The sequence below is a fragment of the Manis pentadactyla genome, chromosome X (assembly GCF_030020395.1).
Source record: "Manis pentadactyla isolate mManPen7 chromosome X, mManPen7.hap1, whole genome shotgun sequence".
NCBI classification, from domain to species: domain Eukaryota; kingdom Metazoa; phylum Chordata; class Mammalia; order Pholidota; family Manidae; genus Manis; species Manis pentadactyla.
Window position 1 is genome coordinate 111105826 of NC_080038.1, and position 18250 is coordinate 111124075.

Genomic DNA, 18250 nt, shown 5'->3' on the forward strand with positions numbered 1-18250 from the left:
ATCAGCACATTTATTTTGTGTCCCTCTCCTGATAGCACCTCATCAAAACCATAAGTAGACTTCTGGCATTTGAAGAATTAACAGCCTAGATCTGGACTCAAAGTCCCATGATATGTAATTCTATGAAGCATGTATTTCCATCTCATAGACTCCAAAGCTGGGGTGCAGCAGTGAGTCATTTAGCTAGTGAGTGAGCCTAGCTAACTGCCTGGAATCCATATTTAGAAATGGCTTTGTTGTTCTCTACTTGTCTTTTGAGTATGAAGTCATTCTCCTACAGAAAATGATCCGAAAAATATCTGGTCATCAAGAAAGTTGATGACCTTAGTTATAAAACAGAACTTTAGACTACATTAAAGAGTAAAATATCCAATTCAGTAGTGGTTCAGATCTTCGACATGAGTAAGTTCCCCATATGCTGCATACAGAAATAAGAAAGAACCATTAGCAAAAGTGTTTTGAGTGTTCCAACCAGCATGGAAATTGGCTTTATTATGGTATTTATATAATTATTAAAGTTTGGAAGTAGGTCACTGAAAATATGCAGGTATGTTTTACTATACTGTGCAGTGAAAATTATATGCTATGTCATGTTTGCAAATCTGGGCTTTTTTAGGTCTAAGGAGAGATTCTAAACAGAATGTCAAGTAACTGTTGTTCCTCATATTTGTTTAGTTGGTGCTCCACAGTTTCTAAAGTGCTTTTGGGTTCTCAAAAGATGTTGCTGGTAGTTAGAGAAGCAGTGGGAGGGACAAAGGGTCAGCCAGACCTGGGTCCTTGTGTCTTGCCAATGGGTTTCAGCCCTGGACAATTTCACTATGGATTCCATGTGACCAAAGAAATGACAGTAAAATGTTCTTGGGGTGAAAGGGTTATACCCAAATTTATTTCCAGGTGGCAGGTCAGTCACTAGAATCCCATTCACTCAGAGAAAGTCTGCATGCAGCAAGCCTGTCTCTGCCTCTGGGCCCCTCTGTCTGTCTGCATAGCCGTCCTCTGGGCCTCTCTGCCTGCACAGCCGTCCCACACAGCTGTCTTCTGGGCCTCTCTGCGCAGTCATCCCACACAGCTGTCCTCTGGGCCTCTATCCTCGGCACTGCCACCATTCCAGCCTCTGCTCTGCTCTCCTGCAGCCTTGCAGCCCTGCCACCATGTCGCGCCCAGAGCACTGGGCAGAGCTCTTTTTATAGAGTCAACAGTCATGTATTGCCCACAGATGTGCAGTGAGATAGTCAACCAGGGCCAAGTGAGAATCCTGGCCACAGGAACTCTCATTTTATCCACACTCCACCCCTCCAGGATTCTCTTCTCTCAATCTATGTGCCCTCAAGTCCTCTGTAATGGTCCCTGTGCAAGGAAGCTTGAATATTGTTCTCCAGCCCCTCCAGCAAAAAGTCTTGCAGACACACAGGCCAGACTCGTGGCTCTGTCTCTGACCTCTGCCTCTTTGGTCTTAATGGCTGGAACTGCTGCTCTGGTTTCAGTTGTTGCCATAGCTCCAGTAAGATCCTATTTGGCTTCTCGTCTAATTTCCTTTCATCTGCTCCTGCCCGTATTAAATCAACCCACATCTGGGTCCTCATAACCCTCATGGGGCCCTTCAAATTCTTCTAGTGAATAACAGGTCTTATTTCTTTCCGTGTTCTTGTTGCTTCAGCTACTGTACGTATCACCTCACATTTTGTAGTCGCTGCCTCAAGGTGGGCTGCACTGTCAGGGAAGACAGCTTTCCCATCGCTGATCCCGACAGAACAATTCCATCCACCCCTAAGTCCCACAGCCACCAGCTCAGCCTGAGTATAGGGGCAGAGCATAGAGTGCTCCACAACCTGGGGAGAGGGCTGCTCCTCTCCTTGGGGAACTTGCAGCTGCTGGGTCTTTATTTTTTTTACAACCACTGGGCGTGCTTTCAATACAGGAGGCGCCAGTGCCTCCGGCACCACCCCTTCATCCTTCCCCAGCTCCTCCATTTCTGGGGCTGATGGCACCTTTCTGTCCACTCCCCCAAATGCCTCCTCTGCTACAACCTTTACCTTTTCTACTGTGCCTCGCAGCAATGGTACCTCAGTCTTCAGAAGGTCTCTTACCTTCACCTCAATGCTTCACAGCTGTTGTTCTCGTGCCACCTCCGCCTGTGCTTCCCTCAGGAGTTCGTCTTTTTCCTTGATGGCCTCTTCCTCCTTCAGAACACCTGGCAGCCCTGCCGTCTCGTCTCCAATGGCACCTTGCTGCCGGCGCTCTCGTGCTGCCTCCTCCCACATCAAGGCCATCTCCTTCCTCAGGGAATCCACAGAGGTTTGCAGCTCACATTCTCACGCTGCCATTTCTTGGGTCTCTTCTGTAGACCTTTTTAAGACTGTGAGAAGCAGCCAACCCACAGTCCCTGCTGCCTCCCGGGCACTTTGCTTCTCAAAGGATCTACTTATTATACCAAGAGCCACCCCTACTGCTTCAGGTGTCACCTCCACTTGCCTCCAGTCCTGGGGTGGGGCCCAGTCCTCTAGGAGGCAAGCCACCTCAGACCACATACCCATTGGGGGACGATCCACTATCTCCCCATTCACAGGGGCAGCCCGCTGAAGCACCCCTCCCACAAGGGCAGCCTTTTTCCTTGGTCAACAATGAACCCTGCCAACTTTTGCCAATTGTCTTGCCAATGGGTTTCAGCCCCAGGCAAGTTCACTATGGATTCAATGTGAGCAAAGAAGTGACAGTAAAATGTTCTTGTGGTGAAGGGGTTATACCCAACTTTATTTCCAGGTGGCAGGTCAGTCACTAGAATCGCATTCACTCAGAGCGAGTCTGCACACAGCAAGCCGGCCTCTGCCTTTGGGCCCCTCTGTCCACACAGCCATCCTCTGGGTCTCTCTGCACAGTCATCCCACATAGCTGTCCTCTGGGCCTCTCTGCACAGTCATCCTGCACAGCCATCCTCTGGGCCTCTGTCCTCGGCGCTGCCACCACTCCAGCCTCTGCTCTGCTTTCCTGCAGCCTTGCAGCCCTGCTACTGTGTCATGCCCAGAGCCCAGGGTGGAGCTCTTTATATAGAGTCAACAGCCATGTACTGCCCACAGGTGTGCAGTGAGCTAGTCAACCAGGGCCAGGTGAGAATCCTGACCACAGGAACTCTTATTTTATCCACACCTTGTCATGTCTCTGCCACTTACTCTGTGTTGCCTCAGGTAAGTCCCTTATCCTCCCCAAGTTTCTGGGCCTCCATCTTTTCCATGAGGATATGAATGCTACTCACTCTGCTCATGTCACAGAGTCCAAGTAAGGACCCTAATTGCTAATATGGGAAAGTGTTTGAGAAACATAATGAGTGGTTCCTGTGGGGTCAACTCATTGATTCATTTCACAAACATTAGTTAAGTCCCTTTGTGCTGTGATTAGCATATCAGAGGTGACTAAGATGTGGTTCCCACACTTGAGACTAAAGGTCCAGGCAGATATATGCTTAATAGGAATAAAAGAACTTTGCATACAGCTGTGTGGTTCCTGGACTTGAGCTCAAACTGGACCAACCATAGCAGAGTTTCAGAGGAAATGGACAGACCCAACCCACTGCCCATGGCTGGTCGGCAGCACCTTTCTGCAGCCATTGCCTCCCTTCCAAATCTTCTCTGGCTCTTGTTTTCTGCAGTCAAAATGAACTTGACAACAACAGCTGAGCCAGCCAGCTCCCTTACAAAATTTCCACCGGGTGTCACAAAGCTCAGTTTCCCCTAAGGTACAGCCCCATATTCTCGTCTGGCTTGGGAAAAAATGCAATTACAGCCAGCTGCTTACAAAAACAAGCAGAAAGATAAAAGAAGACGACAGGGGGAAACACTCTTGCAAATAGATCAGAATGACACACTATTTAACCTAATTACCTGCAAAGCCACATCCAACCATTAAGGATCCATATTCTGTAATAGAATTTCCTGCTATGGAAATACTCACCCACGCACAGGATGTTGAAGCAGAAGCCCTGGCTGATTGACTTATTCACCAGCTGGTCGGGCAAGCTGTCAAACCCCACATGTCCAGCCAGGGGGACGGTTCGGCAATCTTCACCCTAATTTGGAAGGGACGGGAGGGGAGAAAATGAAAACATGCTTAAAAGCAATATGGGTCTCACTTCTCCATCCAAATGCTCTCCATACTAGGAAGTAGAACCTGCCCAGACCCAGTGTGTCATCTCTTCCTTAGCTGCTACTCCCTGCCCCAAAGCAAAATGGCCCATCAGCTTAGAAATCATGGATTCTTCGGTACAAGCATGCCCAAGGCTCCAAAGGAATGTTACCATGTTCCAGACAGAGAAAAGCACAGAGGGGGCCTGTGAGGGGCAAGAGGACAGAGTCTGGAGATGAGAATGCTGGTGTTGGAGGGTCACAGACTTGGGTTAACTCTCAACTCAATCAGTTACAAGCTAGGTTAACACCTCGGGGATTCAGTTTTCTTCCACGTCTGTCATATGAGCTAGTATGACCTATCTTCCAGGTGACTGGGAGCCTCAAATGTGCTAATACATGTGACGAGCTTAGCAGAATACCTGGTACCTGCAGAAGTGTTCAGTAAATACTACAAAGAGACTTCAAAAAGCAATTCCTCCTCTCTCTAGGGCATTTTTGGGATCTACATAGGTGGCACAGCACAGAGATGAAGGAAACGGGCTTTGAAATCAGGCAGGTCTGAGTTAGAGTCCCACCTTCTCCACCTTCTGACCTCAGACAAGTTACTTAACATGTCAAAGTCTCCCCATCTGTAAAACCAGGAACTAGTAGTTACTACATCATAGGACTGGTGGGAGATCAGATAATGCTTAAGCATGGAGCCAGGTGCCTAGCATGTGGGCAGCATCACATCAACAGGAGCTGCTGCTCTTATTGCCCTGTGACGCTACCCTTCCACCCAGACTCCCAAAATAGCACATGATGCCGTGGAACACTGCTGGCTCCCTCCAGCTGGAAAGAGCTGCCTCTGTGTTTCCTCTGATTCCGTTGTCTCCACAGGACTCAGCCAAGCCATTTGCAGCCCTGGAAAGCAGAGGGCCTTTGCTTTGCTTGCAAGTCCCAAAGATTCTTACTGTAAATGGTTTTACAAAACAGAAAGAATCTCAAACTGGGGCAGGCTTTCAAAGGGCCAGGAGGAAGGACTAAAGGGGCCTGCATGTACTCAAGAAAGGCACTAACTGCCAACAGCCACAGGGGAGGGAAGATGGGAGGAGAAGGGAAGCTTGAGACAGCAGAACTAGGCAAGGGGGTGTGGGTTGCGTAAGGAGTCAGAGCTTCTGTTGGGTGGGGCTACACCAAGATTTCCATAACCAGACAGGTTGTCAAGGGCAATTCAAGAAGGGTATGGTTCATGCCAGGGGGCCTGCACCAGTACCCCAGAGCGGGCCAGCAGGCAGCTCTTATGCTGGACTGGATGTGCTTTTAGGCCAGGTCCCTAAGGACACACTTTCACCCAGACAGGGATGGGCTGTGCTGGTGAGGAGCCTCTTGGCAGCTGCCACGGCCACCCCTTTACCGAGCTTGGAATCCCACTCCATTTGGTGTCATCAGACCCTCTGAGAGTGAGAGACAGCTAGTGCTGGTGAGTACCATCTGGTAAGCTCATCACCCTCACACCTCTCACCCCACACACTCCTAGTGAAGTATTCTTGACATACAACCATATGCCATCATTCAATCTAGGGTGGAGTCGTCTGGGTCGCAGAGGGGCACCCATAACAGCTGGGTTTCATGAGTGGCTCGCATAGCTCAGGACTTGTTCTACATTCATCCTTTTCTGCTTCCCTCACCCCTTTCTCCTTTTTATTAAAGAAAAGAAAGAAAGATATGAGTTGCCTTCTGTTCATACCTGGTCCTCGACACCGCAGAGAAGGCAGAGACTTAAATATGCTTTCTTGATGGATCCTCCTACACAGCAGGCATTGGAAAATGGGGACAGACTCAGAGTTGAGGTTTCCTGAGCCATGTTTTATCATCCCTGGCTGCTGCTTCCTGTCTCCAAATTCAACACTATGTAACTTCAAGTGGTGCAAGGTCTCTGGTCCAAGTGCCAAAAGGAGAGGAAAGGGAATTTTCAAACCAAAGACAGTGGAGGGCAGTGGGGAGTAATCCACACCTTATTCCTAAAGATTTCCTTCATTGTCAATGACTTAACACCTCCCATGTGCCCACATTACCACCCATTTTGGCAGTGTGGTAAAGAACCCTGATAGCAGAAGAAAGAGTATGGGCTTTTTATACCCTAGGCAATGAGGTTTGGGGGTATCTTGAGTATTTTCAGCAGGGGAGAGCCATGATAAAAGTAGCATATTTGAAAGATCATTCTGGCTGCAGGGTGCTTGATTGACTGGGAGAAAGAGTGGGTAGAGCCGGGAACACATATTAGGAGATGAGTCCAGTAAGACTGAACTCTTACTTCAGTAAGGCTGAACTCAAAGAGTGACATCCAGGCACCGTGACAATAAATGCTGGTTGAAATGAACTCATCTGACTTGGGACTTCAGAGGGAGGAACAAATTGGAGAGTCATCCTAAAGAGGGGATAAGACTCAATGAGTGACTGGGCAGAGGGGACAAGGGAGCAAACAAAGCTCTTAAGGCTGCAAGGTCCTAGGTCTGGGAGCTTGGACTGATGGCACCACAGACAGAAAGAAGGAAGCCAGGAAAGCATGCTTGCTTAGCAGGGAAGTTGAGGATTCTGGTTTTAAATAAGCTGTTACTAAAAAATTACATTTATCAGGTCTTTTACTTTATAGAAGTAATCAATGCTCACTGTAGGAGGCCTTTTAAAACATATGGAAAATTATAAAGGTGAAAATAACAATCACCCATAATATCACTGTTAATATTTATATGTATTTCCCTCCAGTCCATGTACCATTTTTTCTTGCAAAAGAGAAAATCCTGTATATTCCTTTTCATAACCTGACACTTAATAGAATATAGATGTTTTCTTGAGTAATTAAGCATATTTCTAAAACATTCTTATTGTCCACCTAGCATTCCATTTTAGCAGTTTATTGTATGTTCTTAACCAATCATCCACTGCTAGCCATTTAACCTGTTTCCAAGTTTTTGACAACATAAACAATAATTATTGCTCTTATAGGCTTGCATACATCTCTATTTCCTTAAGTTGTATTTCTAGAACTGAAGCCTGTTGGGTCCAAGGACACTCACATTGGAAAGACTAATACACACCGAGAAATCATTCCACAGAGAACAGTACAAATGTCTACTTCCGCCACCAATGTGTAAGCGTGTCTGTTTACCTACACTGAGACCAACACTGAGTTTCTGAGACTTTTTAATCATTATGAATTGAATCATCGAAAAATGGCATCATGTCATTTAATTTGCATTTTATTATGAAAGTGAACTGCTTTTATTCAACTATATATGTTATGTACATTGTGTATATATGAGTTGCCTGCTCATGTCTTTGTTCACTTTTTTTTAAAGTTGGTGTTTGTCTTTCTCTTCTGTCTTTGTAAAAGCATTGTATATATTAAGGAAAATAAAAGATTTTGATTTTATTGTAAGATATCCAGGAGAAGAAATCTAAAAAGTACTCAGCCATATGGGACTGCAGGTTCAAGGAGAATTCATGACTGGGATAAAATTTAGGAGTGAGGGATATGAAACTGGCTGTGTTCTCCAAGAAACAGTACAGGGAGTAAAGAGCTAAAGATTGAATTTAGGAAATGCCTGCAAGCAAGCAATGAAAAGATAAAGAGGATTCTTTGAAGAGAGTGATCAGAAATGTAAGACATAACCCAACAGTTTTCTATCACCGGAGGCCAAGATTGAAGTCAGGAAGAATTACAGAGAAATAACCATTGATCTGGATCTGGTGAAGGTCCCTGGTGACTTTTAGAATCCTTATTTCTTCTGTATCTTTTTACCCAGTGTCCAACACACCTAGATTAACTGGAAAGTTTGGGGACTAGGGGACATGGGAGCTGGCTAATGTATTTCTCTTGCTAACCAAGATTTAAGCAGCAAACTTTTTGTCTGAATGCTTGTAGTTGAGAAAGCTTCAAAAATGTATTTGTATATATAGTTCCTGTTTAGGAAATCCTGTCTAGTGAGCACCATTCACTCTTGCTTTGATGACTCTTATAAGATGTCAAGGTCATCATTATGAGTATCAGTCCTCAACATTCAGAGCTAAATACACAGAGGTAAAAATTTGGACTGAATGTACAGGGACCCCAGGACAGCTTCTGGAAGTTTCTTCCCCCCTCTCTCACTAAAGCCTTATCTCTTCCCTTTTTTTTCCCTTCAGGTGGCCTGACTGATGTCCCAATTACTTTGATTGCACTGAATTGAACGTTCCCTGGGATTACAATGCATACAAGGTGTGATAGAACTGGCAACTTGGCCCAGCACGTCTGACACTGAAAGCTCAAGTTATCATCTTGAGTAGCAGGTGGTGCCATGTTCAAGGCTTGAACTGAGATGCTAGAAAGGCCACAATCACCAAAATGTTATATGGCCCATCTCCCATAACCCTGCAACCTCCCCTCAGAATCTGTGCTGCAGAAACTCACATGTCTGTCCAAAGATCCGTGTACGAATTAATTCATTACAGTATTGTTTATAGTGCTGAAAAACTAGAAAAAAAAAGTAAATGTCCAACCATAAGAAATATTTAACTGAATTATGGTACATGCATATTCTGGAATATTCTGCAGCCATTAAGAATGAAGTAGGTCTACATGTACTGATGTGAATATCTCCAAGATATATTATAATGTAGAAAGAAGTTGTAGAACAATAAGCAAAGTATGAGCCCATGTATGCAAAACAGTCTAATATATGTGTATGTGCACATACATGCATAGAAAGGGCACTGAAAAGACACGCACCAAACCGAGAACCCAGAACCGTGGCCACCTCAGGGAAGGGGGATAGAAATAGGGGCTTTTTTAGAGGGTAGTCAGTATGCTTTTGTGTCATTTCCTTTACAGCATGAATGTATTCATACATTACTTGTGTAATTTAAAAACATTTTTAACACAAGAAAAGAGTTCTCACTCAGCTTTGCCGCAGAGGTAATTAGGATGCAGAGAGTCTGAGAGGAACTAAAAGGAAAGCAAAATGAAAGAGTGCTCCTGAGAATTGGGAGAGCCCCCACTCTGTTCCCCCCATTACATTTCCTGTTTTCTCCTCATCTGCAGCCACCTGCGGTTTGAAATACGTTATAACCACATTTCATATAACAGGCAGAAACAACGCTCTCTTTCTCTTCTGCCTCCTCCCCTGAGGACACACCAATTTCTTTTTTTAATTGAATATTCAAAGCTTCATGCTATGCAGAGCGAGTTATGGTGGGTCCAGCTAAGCATCTTTTCCCTAGTGCTGTTATCCTGAAAATAAAGAGTCCCATAAGCACTCAAGTGAGCATCCCCCCTGGCTCCCCACCCTGCTTTCAACCTTTGTGGTATGGTAAGCAAGCAGTATTTGAGGCCTCTGGGAACTGTGGGTGCAACCGAGGGTGCACCTGTGTCAATGAAGAATTTCTTGCCTCCATTCAAAGCTGGGGTGGCTTAGTAGCTGTCATTCTGAAGGATGAGACCAGAGTCAAAACTCCTTGCCGATGACTGGGCTTTCCCTAAACTTTCTCCTCTGGACTTCACCCATAGATGCTAGAAAAGGGCAGAGACACTGAAATAGGATTCTCTCCAGCAGTCCCACATGTCACTTACTGATGGACTCCATCTCTCACACCTTCCCTTTGTCTATCTCCACCCCCAGCCCTGAATACCCATCTCTGATTGAACCTGCAAATCTTTACGATGATCAAACTCAATTAAGAGTTCAATGATGCATAATGGTATATATTAAGCAGATAATAAAAATTTTCTCTAAGAATAATGACATGGGGAAATGATCACCAAATATTGCTAGGCAAAAAGCAAAACCAAAATACACAGGATCATCCCAATCATGAGGAAAAATTATATATGCATTTTTTTAAAGCTTGGAAGACTATACATCAAAATGGTTGTTGCTTCTCTGTGTTTTCTGAACTTTCTACAATAGGCATATTTTACTTTTATTATCAGAATAAAAAAAATTTTTAACATGATTTTATAATTATACTTTCCTAGGCAGGAAAGTAGCCTCAGATATTTCAGCAAAATCTTCAACTACAACCAAAAAGGTGCTGTACATAGAAATAATCAGAAAATTCAGTTAGGTACTTAGCTCTCAGGCAGTTTTATTGTATATAAAACATTTATTTTACCAATAATACAATGAAGCCCCATTATTCTCATTATAGCATTATTATTATATATACATGACTTATTATTATATAGTATAACTTATTATTATGAAGATCCATATGAACCAGAAGTCAAATCACACATCCTGAAACATGTAGCAAAAAGTCTTGACAAAACGATCAGTGGATGATGGCCCTATCAGCTGCCTCCAGTGTTGTCAAGAGAGGCGACACCACTGTATTATCAGACATAAGAACCACAAAAACCCTGATAAGTTCCCAGAGGTTAAAAAAGTCCCTCCCAATGTGCCTCCAGACCAAATGTCAGGATTTCTCTTGAGTGGTTCAAGCCAGCCTAAGAGTAGTAGCAATACCCAGAACTGGAAAAGAGAAACGGGGGGACCTGGTCAAGGAGAAACAAAGCTTGCAAAAGCACCCCTTAGGGGCCCCAGGAATGCGCTTCAGTAGGGGAGCAGCTTAGGGGATCCTGGGGTATCACAAGGGAGGCCATCTTCACCGTATAGGGAATAGGCCCATTTCTGGCAAATCCAATAAATGAAACTCTGGATCTTAATATACCAGATCAATTCGAGAGAGACTTCTCATTCTATAAAAGGATTCACAGCAGGCTTCCACCAAATAGCCAGCTTTCCTGGTGCATTCTGAATGGGATTCCATAGACAGAAATTCAGCTGCCATGTACTTTTAAATGAAGACAATAGCTATATACACCTACAAAGACAGACAATATCCAAAGGTAGAAAATAGTGTTTCTATTCCACTTACAGAGACCCTGCTGAGCTAAAAGCAGAGACTTGCCTTCTCAACAATTCTCTCCCCACCCAGCTCAAAGAGTCAAAGCAGGGAAGAGGTGGAGCTAAATTCTGCCACCTCACTCGGAAGCAGAAGCAGGCAAGAACCTAACAGAATAATAAGCTGGAGAACAAGGAAACAAGAACCAGACAATGTTAGAGCTGGAAATGCCCTTAAAGGATCACTTAATCCAACCTGCTAGCTTTCCAAAAGGGGAAACAGAGACTTGAGAGAGAGGAAGTGACTTCCCGAGTTAGAGTGCTTTAGTGGTGTAGGGAGTGGTGCTAGCATGCAGTGCCCTGTCAAGCTCCTACCACTCTCAAACAGAAAAGCTGGCTCAGGTAGCAGATATATTTCCTTATGCCATGAAAATTCTGGGTCATTAGGCTTGTGGCTTGAGGCTAGCCAGAAGTAGAAGGGTTCACAGATCTCAACCCATAAGCCCGTGTGCTGGCTCACAAGATGGCTCTGGCCCATGGAAGGCAACTGAGACAGTGGATGCCAAGGAGGGATGGGCTCCTCGTCTGCCTTCTCTCCCCATCTCCTCCTTGCTTCTGACAGCAGCGTACGCCTCAGACTGACCAGCTGCCTAGCTCTGCTTAAGAGGCCCGGGCTACCTAACCCTACAAGCCAGATTCTAGGTAAAATATCTCCACCCTTGGCCAAGGCAATTCCTGCTCAGGGTGGGTCAACTTTCCCACAAATGCCAGACACATTCCCTTCAAGCTAGACTATTTAAACAGCTTTCTAGGTGTTCTGGCCATTGTTATTGCTAATCTGTGTTCTTTTTTTTTTTTAAGTGAAAGAAAAAAGGTTTACTCGCAGGCCTTTGGATGAATGCCCAACTGTCCTCTAGGGAGCCTGAATTTGCCTCTGCCTCCATCTGGTCTCATTTAAAGTGGATCTGAAAAAAACCTGGTTCCTGCCTCAGCACCAGTGTTCAGAGTTGGGGGCTCTGCTATGAAAGGAAACTAAATACCACCTCACACCTCATCAGCAAGTACTGCTCCTGTTACCCCAGGGCCTTCATGTGGGGTCACAGAGGGCCCTGGCAGGAAAAACCTGAGCCCTGAGTGTCCCTGAGAAGGCCTGTAAATCTTTCCCCAGTCACTTTTGAGTGGAACGGATGACCCAACTCCAGGGCCAGCTGAGAGCACGCTGCATAATTCAGCAGATGGCTGCCTCTAATGAGAAGACACTGGAGAAGAGGGTAATGTTATTTCTCACCCTCCTGAGCATGCGGCCTCCTTCCTCTGTGCAGGCAGCAGAGAAACCCAGGGTTTCAAATCCCGGCAGGAGAAGCCTCCTGCCAAACCAAGGAGGAAGGGTCTGTGTTTCTAATTTATTCTGTGCCCACCCCCCCACCAGTTGTTACTCTAAATAATCCATCATTACATGGCTGGTGGCTCGAAGATTTTTACTTGAAGCAATATGGGAAGAAAAAAAAAAAGAAAACCCACACATAAACCATGACTGTGCTATCTGGGATCTAAGTTGAGAATATTTAACATCAGCATCTTCAAGGCACCCAAGCTGATGCTTCTCTGACCCTCATGAGTGTACTGGGGGCAGGAGGGGTTGCAGGGGTGCGCAGCACAGCAAAGAGGGGGAAGAGGGAACTTGGCAGGATTTTTCTTTCTTAGAAACATCATGAAAAGGCCAGAGGTTTGTTTTGTTTTCATGAATTTCTGTCATCTGGTAGTTGTTTCATTGTTTCATCTGATGAACTGTGCGGTAAGGTTTTGGACTAAATCACCTGGCCTCCGTGTACCCATAAAATGAAGAGGACAATAACACTTTTCCAGGAAGCTGTTGGAAAAAATGAAATCACACAGATGGAAACATTTTGAGATGGTAAGACATGTTACTTTCCATGGCATTCTTGTTTTTTCTTTTCTTTTCTTTCTTTCTTGAATGTGGTTTTAAGGTACCTGCAACTAAAAGCCCTTCTCAATTGTTCACACCAATCCAAAACCACGGATCTGATAATCCAGAGACCCAGGCAAATCCAGAAATCAGTCCTATTTAGTTTTGGAATACCTTTTTCTACGGGACTTATCTTTCTAATTAATTTTGCTTGGGCTAATGCAATGGGTTTGCTTTCTGACAGCACACAAAGGGAGGGGCTGTGCTGGGTAACAAAGCCAGCAATGAATAGAAAATTTACAGCAGAGACACCACAAAGTAAATGCTATGCATCTGGAGATCAAAATCTCATTATACTATAGAGACAAATCACTCAGCGGTAATGCAGCTTTGTAATAAGAACACCACTAACGCTCAAATTTCCAGGTCTTAGGATATGAAAAGGCAACAGGGCTTATTCCTGCCTCTCCTCTGGATGCTCTGTTAGGACAGAGTCCTGTGTGCCGGGTCCACCACTGTAATCCCGCACCTGGCACAGAGCCTTGCAGAGTCGCTGCCCAGTAAACACGTTGAAGACGTGAAAGAAAATAAATGTCCATGAATTAACAAATGAAATGTTCCCAGCCCAGTAGCAGAAGTGAGATCTCACCCAACCTCACACCTACCCCTTTCCTAGTCAAAGCTCTCAGGAAGCCTTTGTCACCCACCACCCCCATCCACTGCTGGATTAGGTCCCCCTGTAATGAGCTATACTGGGCAGCATTTATCACAACAATAATTACATTGTTATTGTGTCTGCTTACATACGAGATTGTAAACTCCCTGAGGGATGGGGCCATATGCATTTGAGGGAGAGCATTATATTTTTCCCCCAACTTTGTATTTTGAAAAGTCTTAAAACACACAGTTGGAAAACAGTATTAATCAACCATACACCCTCAACTTAGATTCAAGAACTTTTACTATTTGGAGCGATGCAAATTTTCTTCTGTGCTTTATCCCTAGTGGAGGTAGGGTGCATACTGGGCCTTTGCTCTCCTTGTTTGGGGTACAATATGACTTTTAGTGTGAGGTGGTGGAGATGGATGAGGCAGGGAGCTTTGAGGGGAATCAAGGGTAACTGCCATTTGATAACAGCAAGACCAGAGTGCAGAGGCAAGCCTGTCCCCACATGCTGGCAGTTGCCCTGGGGCAGCTCTTTCAGTAGGGCAGAGTTAGCCCCTGCAAGCTCTTTCAGTAGGGAGAAAGACCATTCCATGGTTGCCACTAGAGGAAAGCATCATTGTCCACATTGTGGGACTGGTTCAAGCCAGAATCAATGAGCCATTCTTTCTACCAGGCGGCACTTGGAGTTTGGACCCCAAAATGCCTCACTGAAAGAAACGGCTCAGTGTAAGAGCCAGGAGATGCGGCCTCTGGGGCCTGAACCATGCCTTGCTAGGTTACCTTGGGAAAGTTACATAACCTCTCAGAGTACATATTAATAGCAGCCAAGGCCTCACAGGCAGAGGTTGGCGTGAGAACATCCCAAGAATCTTCTGTAATTCTCTAATTATTACACATGGCCCACACTTTGTCTCTCCAACTAGACAGTAAGCTTAAAAGCCAGGAACTATGTCTACTACATTTTTTTTTGACCAGGGCAGGTCATAGTGCTGGATACTTATAAGTCTATCAAATAAGCATTTGTCGACACAATGGAGAGTTTTGTCTTACAGAATCTTTGTGGTGTTCATCCAAATGAGATGGGATTGTATTATATACACAAGAGCTGAACTTCCAAGTTGCATGCATGCCCAATTAAGGTCCTATGCAGCAACTAATGATGTTACCTTACTAGCCAGAGTGACCCTCAACTGACTCTGGAAAGGACACCTCTCTCACATACACATACCAGGGCAGTACTTGCATGACACCATGTCTCAGAGCTCATTAAAAAGAGCTCTTAAACTAGGCTACTTAGGTTTATTCTCCAGTCTTCTCTTCCCAAACCCTAGATACATGTTCCTTGGCAGAAACAAGCAGAAACCAGACATCCAAGGTCTCCTGAGTCAATTTCATCTTCCCCTGGTGAATTATAACTTCTCACACTCACAAAGGAGAGCAGAGAAACAAATGACACATAAACAAGAGCTTCACTGGCTGGGGGAGGGGGCCCTGGAGAGTGACGTCAGTTTTCCCAGAAATCCATTTATCATGATAACAAGGTCTCAAGTGCCTGGGCTGCTCTTTCAGCTTCAGAATCTGGAGTACAATATGTTCTTTTTTAAAAAAATTTTTTATTAAGGTGTGATTGATATACACTCTTACGAAGGTTTCACATGAAAAACAATGTGGTTACTACATTTACGCATATTATCAAGTCCCCACCCATACCCCAATGCAGTCACTGTCCATCAGTGCAGCAAGATGCCACAGATCCACTATGTGCCTTCTCTGTGCTACACTGTTCTCCCCGTGGTCCCCTACACCATGTGTACTAAACATAATACTCCTCAATCCCCACTCACCCTCCGACACCCCTCCTCTTTGGTAACCACTAGTCCCTTCTTGGAGTCTCTTAGTCTGCTGCTATTTTGTTCCTTCAGTTTTGCTTCATTGTTATGGAGTATATGCTCTTCATTGTACAGTAGGTCAAGGCCAACCAGAGCAAACTGGAATGGTGCAAAGCAAACCAAGTGGTCCTAAACCTCCCCCACCCCCATACCCCACACAATCCCCCTCTGCAGAGCAAAAGGGATCTCTGGGTTGCCCAGAGTTGTGCCTGAGGTGAAACATAACCTTCTGGAATGTTTCCCTTTGTAACATCTGCTCTGCAATCCTAATCCAGGCAAGGGAGACTGGTGGGAGAATATGGACAGGTCTATGCAAATTAATTAGCTTACAAGAATAATCATTAGCAGACTTTTTGGTACACTAAGGATGGAACAAATGTAAGCCAGGAGACTAATTCCTCTACTTCTGCCGTGCCATCTCTAAAATGCAGATAAAGAGGAGCAGAAAAGCACTCTGGGAACCTTTATAACACTAAAGCAATAAATATTACTGTGCCAGTCTTGGGGAGAAGAGCATTCTCTCAAATTCCATTATCAAAGAGCAATATCTCCTACCTACTCCTGGTCCTTCCACACTATGACTGCATAATGAGCTTCAGGCTGGTGTTTGTAGGGGGTAGGGGTCAAAAGAAATCACTCTATCCATCTAAACAGGGGTAAAGAGGGTGCATTAATTCATACACATACTGTAGAGAAAATACTACCAGATTCTGGATTCAGATTTTTAAAACAAATCAATTTCAACTACACCAAAATCTAGAGGCAATTTATTTTTGCACTGGAATTGCTTTGCATGGACTGTTTCCCTAAATAAATTAGCAACAAGGTTTAAAAACATTCTGTATGTGTGTGATTCAGATATTTTCACCAAGTAGTTACTTAGTGTTACAGGATTTGACCTACCTCTACTTCACTCTCTTTCCTCACCTCAGGGTGCTGGTAACCATAGGCTCCTTAAAATCCCAGATATCCATGGATGAATAGAACGGCTAGGTTGTTCCCCCAAATAAAATCATCCCCTCCCTTTGCTCCTTTGCAACCAAACTTCTGGTCTAAAAACAACAAATATAAGCTGCAGGTCACTTCAGTATGATTTCTCTGCACATCCCAGGCTGGAAAACTTCAGTTCTTTAAATGAAGACTTTTTTTTTTTCCACAGTCGGTTGCCAACAAAAAGAGAGACCGCACCGCTTTTGCAAGCCTCACACTTATTTTCCTGAGTCCCATAGAAAGAAGCCAGCTCCACAGGTTTTGGCACACAAGCCCAGTTACACTGAACACGCACCGGAGACAGACCCCAGAGGCCCGCAAACCCCGGGTCAGGTGGTCAGAAACACACCAAAATAAGCGGCCAGCCCTCTAGAGGCCAGCGAACTGCACCCCACACAGGCGCACAAACGGGACCCAGAGACAGCGCAAGCAGACAGACAGGCGTCCGGACACACGAACACACACCGTGGAGGTGAACACACTCAGAGTAACAGGCGGACACATCTAGGGTCACAGACAACCCGGGCGCCGCCGCCTGCTCGGGGAGGCACGAGAGCGAGCGTGTGCAGTCATACGCACACAGTAATACACACACACTCGTACAGACGCAGTCACATATATACTGCATATGGAGAAGCCCTACCCCAGCCAGTCACCTCCCCGCCCCCCTCACCACTCAGCGCCTCCTGCCCCGGGCCAACCCCAGCCCCACGCCCCTCTTCCTGACGAGGTCCGGGTCAGCTGTGCACAGCCCGGCGGCCCGAGGAGGCCAGGCAGGGGTGCTAAGGACCCGGAGGGCTCGGCGGCTCCTGCGGCCATTCATTCGGCAACGCCCCAGCAGCGCGGCCGCAGCTGCTGCCAGGGGGGTGGCGACGCTGACGGCAGTTCTTGGGCAATCCAAGTTCAGCCGTGGGCCCGCAGCCTTGGCCCGGTCCCCCGACCCGTCCGCCACCACGGATCTCAGGAACAGCCTGGGGGACTGAGCCGCTGACCCCGGGAGCAGAAGTCCCGCTGCGGCTTGGTTACTAGATGCTACCCACTGTCCTCCTCCGGGTGGTTGTGGCGGCAGCCAGGGCTCCTCGGCCCTTCCCAGTCCCCCAGCCCGGGCGCTGGCACCCAAGTCCCGCACTCACCACCTGGCGAGCTATGTCGGTCGCTGACATCGTTCCTGCGTCCGCCAGGGCTGACACCAGCGCCTCCACAACCGGAGGTACTGCACAAGAAACAGAAGAGCTCCTCCGACAAAGAGAGTGTTACACTTCGGGCGCGACCAAGTCCGGTGGGGGGAGGTGCAAGGGAGGGGCCCCTGCGCTGCAGCTCCAACCCCGACCTCTTCTCTATCGCCCACCCCCTCGGAAGTGGGGTAGGGGTAGAGGTCGATTTAACGTGCCGCTTCCCCCTCCTACAAGTCGAGTTCCTGTCCTTCCTGCCACCTCTGCCAGAGGCCTTTGCGAAGGGGGGCGGGGGCACCCCTCGGTGACCACGTCCTCTGCCCCCCACCCCCACGCCACTGGGCTCCGTGGTACGTCCCGACCTCTGCTGAATTGTAACACCACCCAGCTCTCGCCTTATATCCCAGAGTCCCTAGACCCGGTGGTTGGAAGGGAGTCCCCGCCCCTCCTCCTCCCGCTCACAGCCCGACGCTTGAGCTCTGCAGTCCTCCTCTCACTCCTCCCAACCCCCTGTACCCCTCTTTCTCTCCACCGAGATCTAATGGTGCTTGGATGGGAGCGCCCGGCGCTGGAGCCTCGCTGCCCCACCACACCTCCTCCCATCCCACGTGGCCCCGGAGGGCTG

At 46.5% G+C, this 18250-nt stretch overlaps 1 protein-coding gene across 5 annotated transcripts in view; it reads right to left on the reverse strand.

Moving 5' to 3' along the window:
* Positions 1–18025, reverse strand: part of SEPTIN6 (septin 6) — a 66599-nt gene extending 48574 nt beyond the window's left edge. For 3 of the 5 annotated variants that reach the window (XM_036917272.2, XM_057495259.1, XM_057495263.1), the window contains exons 1-2: positions 17587–18025; positions 3946–4060 (exon numbers count right to left, since the gene is read on the reverse strand). In XM_036917272.2, coding sequence (XP_036773167.1) covers positions 3946–4060; positions 17587–17616 — 145 coding nt within the window. In that variant the 5' untranslated portion in view covers positions 17617–18025. The remainder of the gene's footprint in view (positions 1–3945; positions 4061–17586) is intronic. The other 2 variants (XM_057495260.1, XM_057495262.1) reach the window with 1 other exon arrangement.
* Positions 18026–18250: the final 225 nt, after the last annotated feature.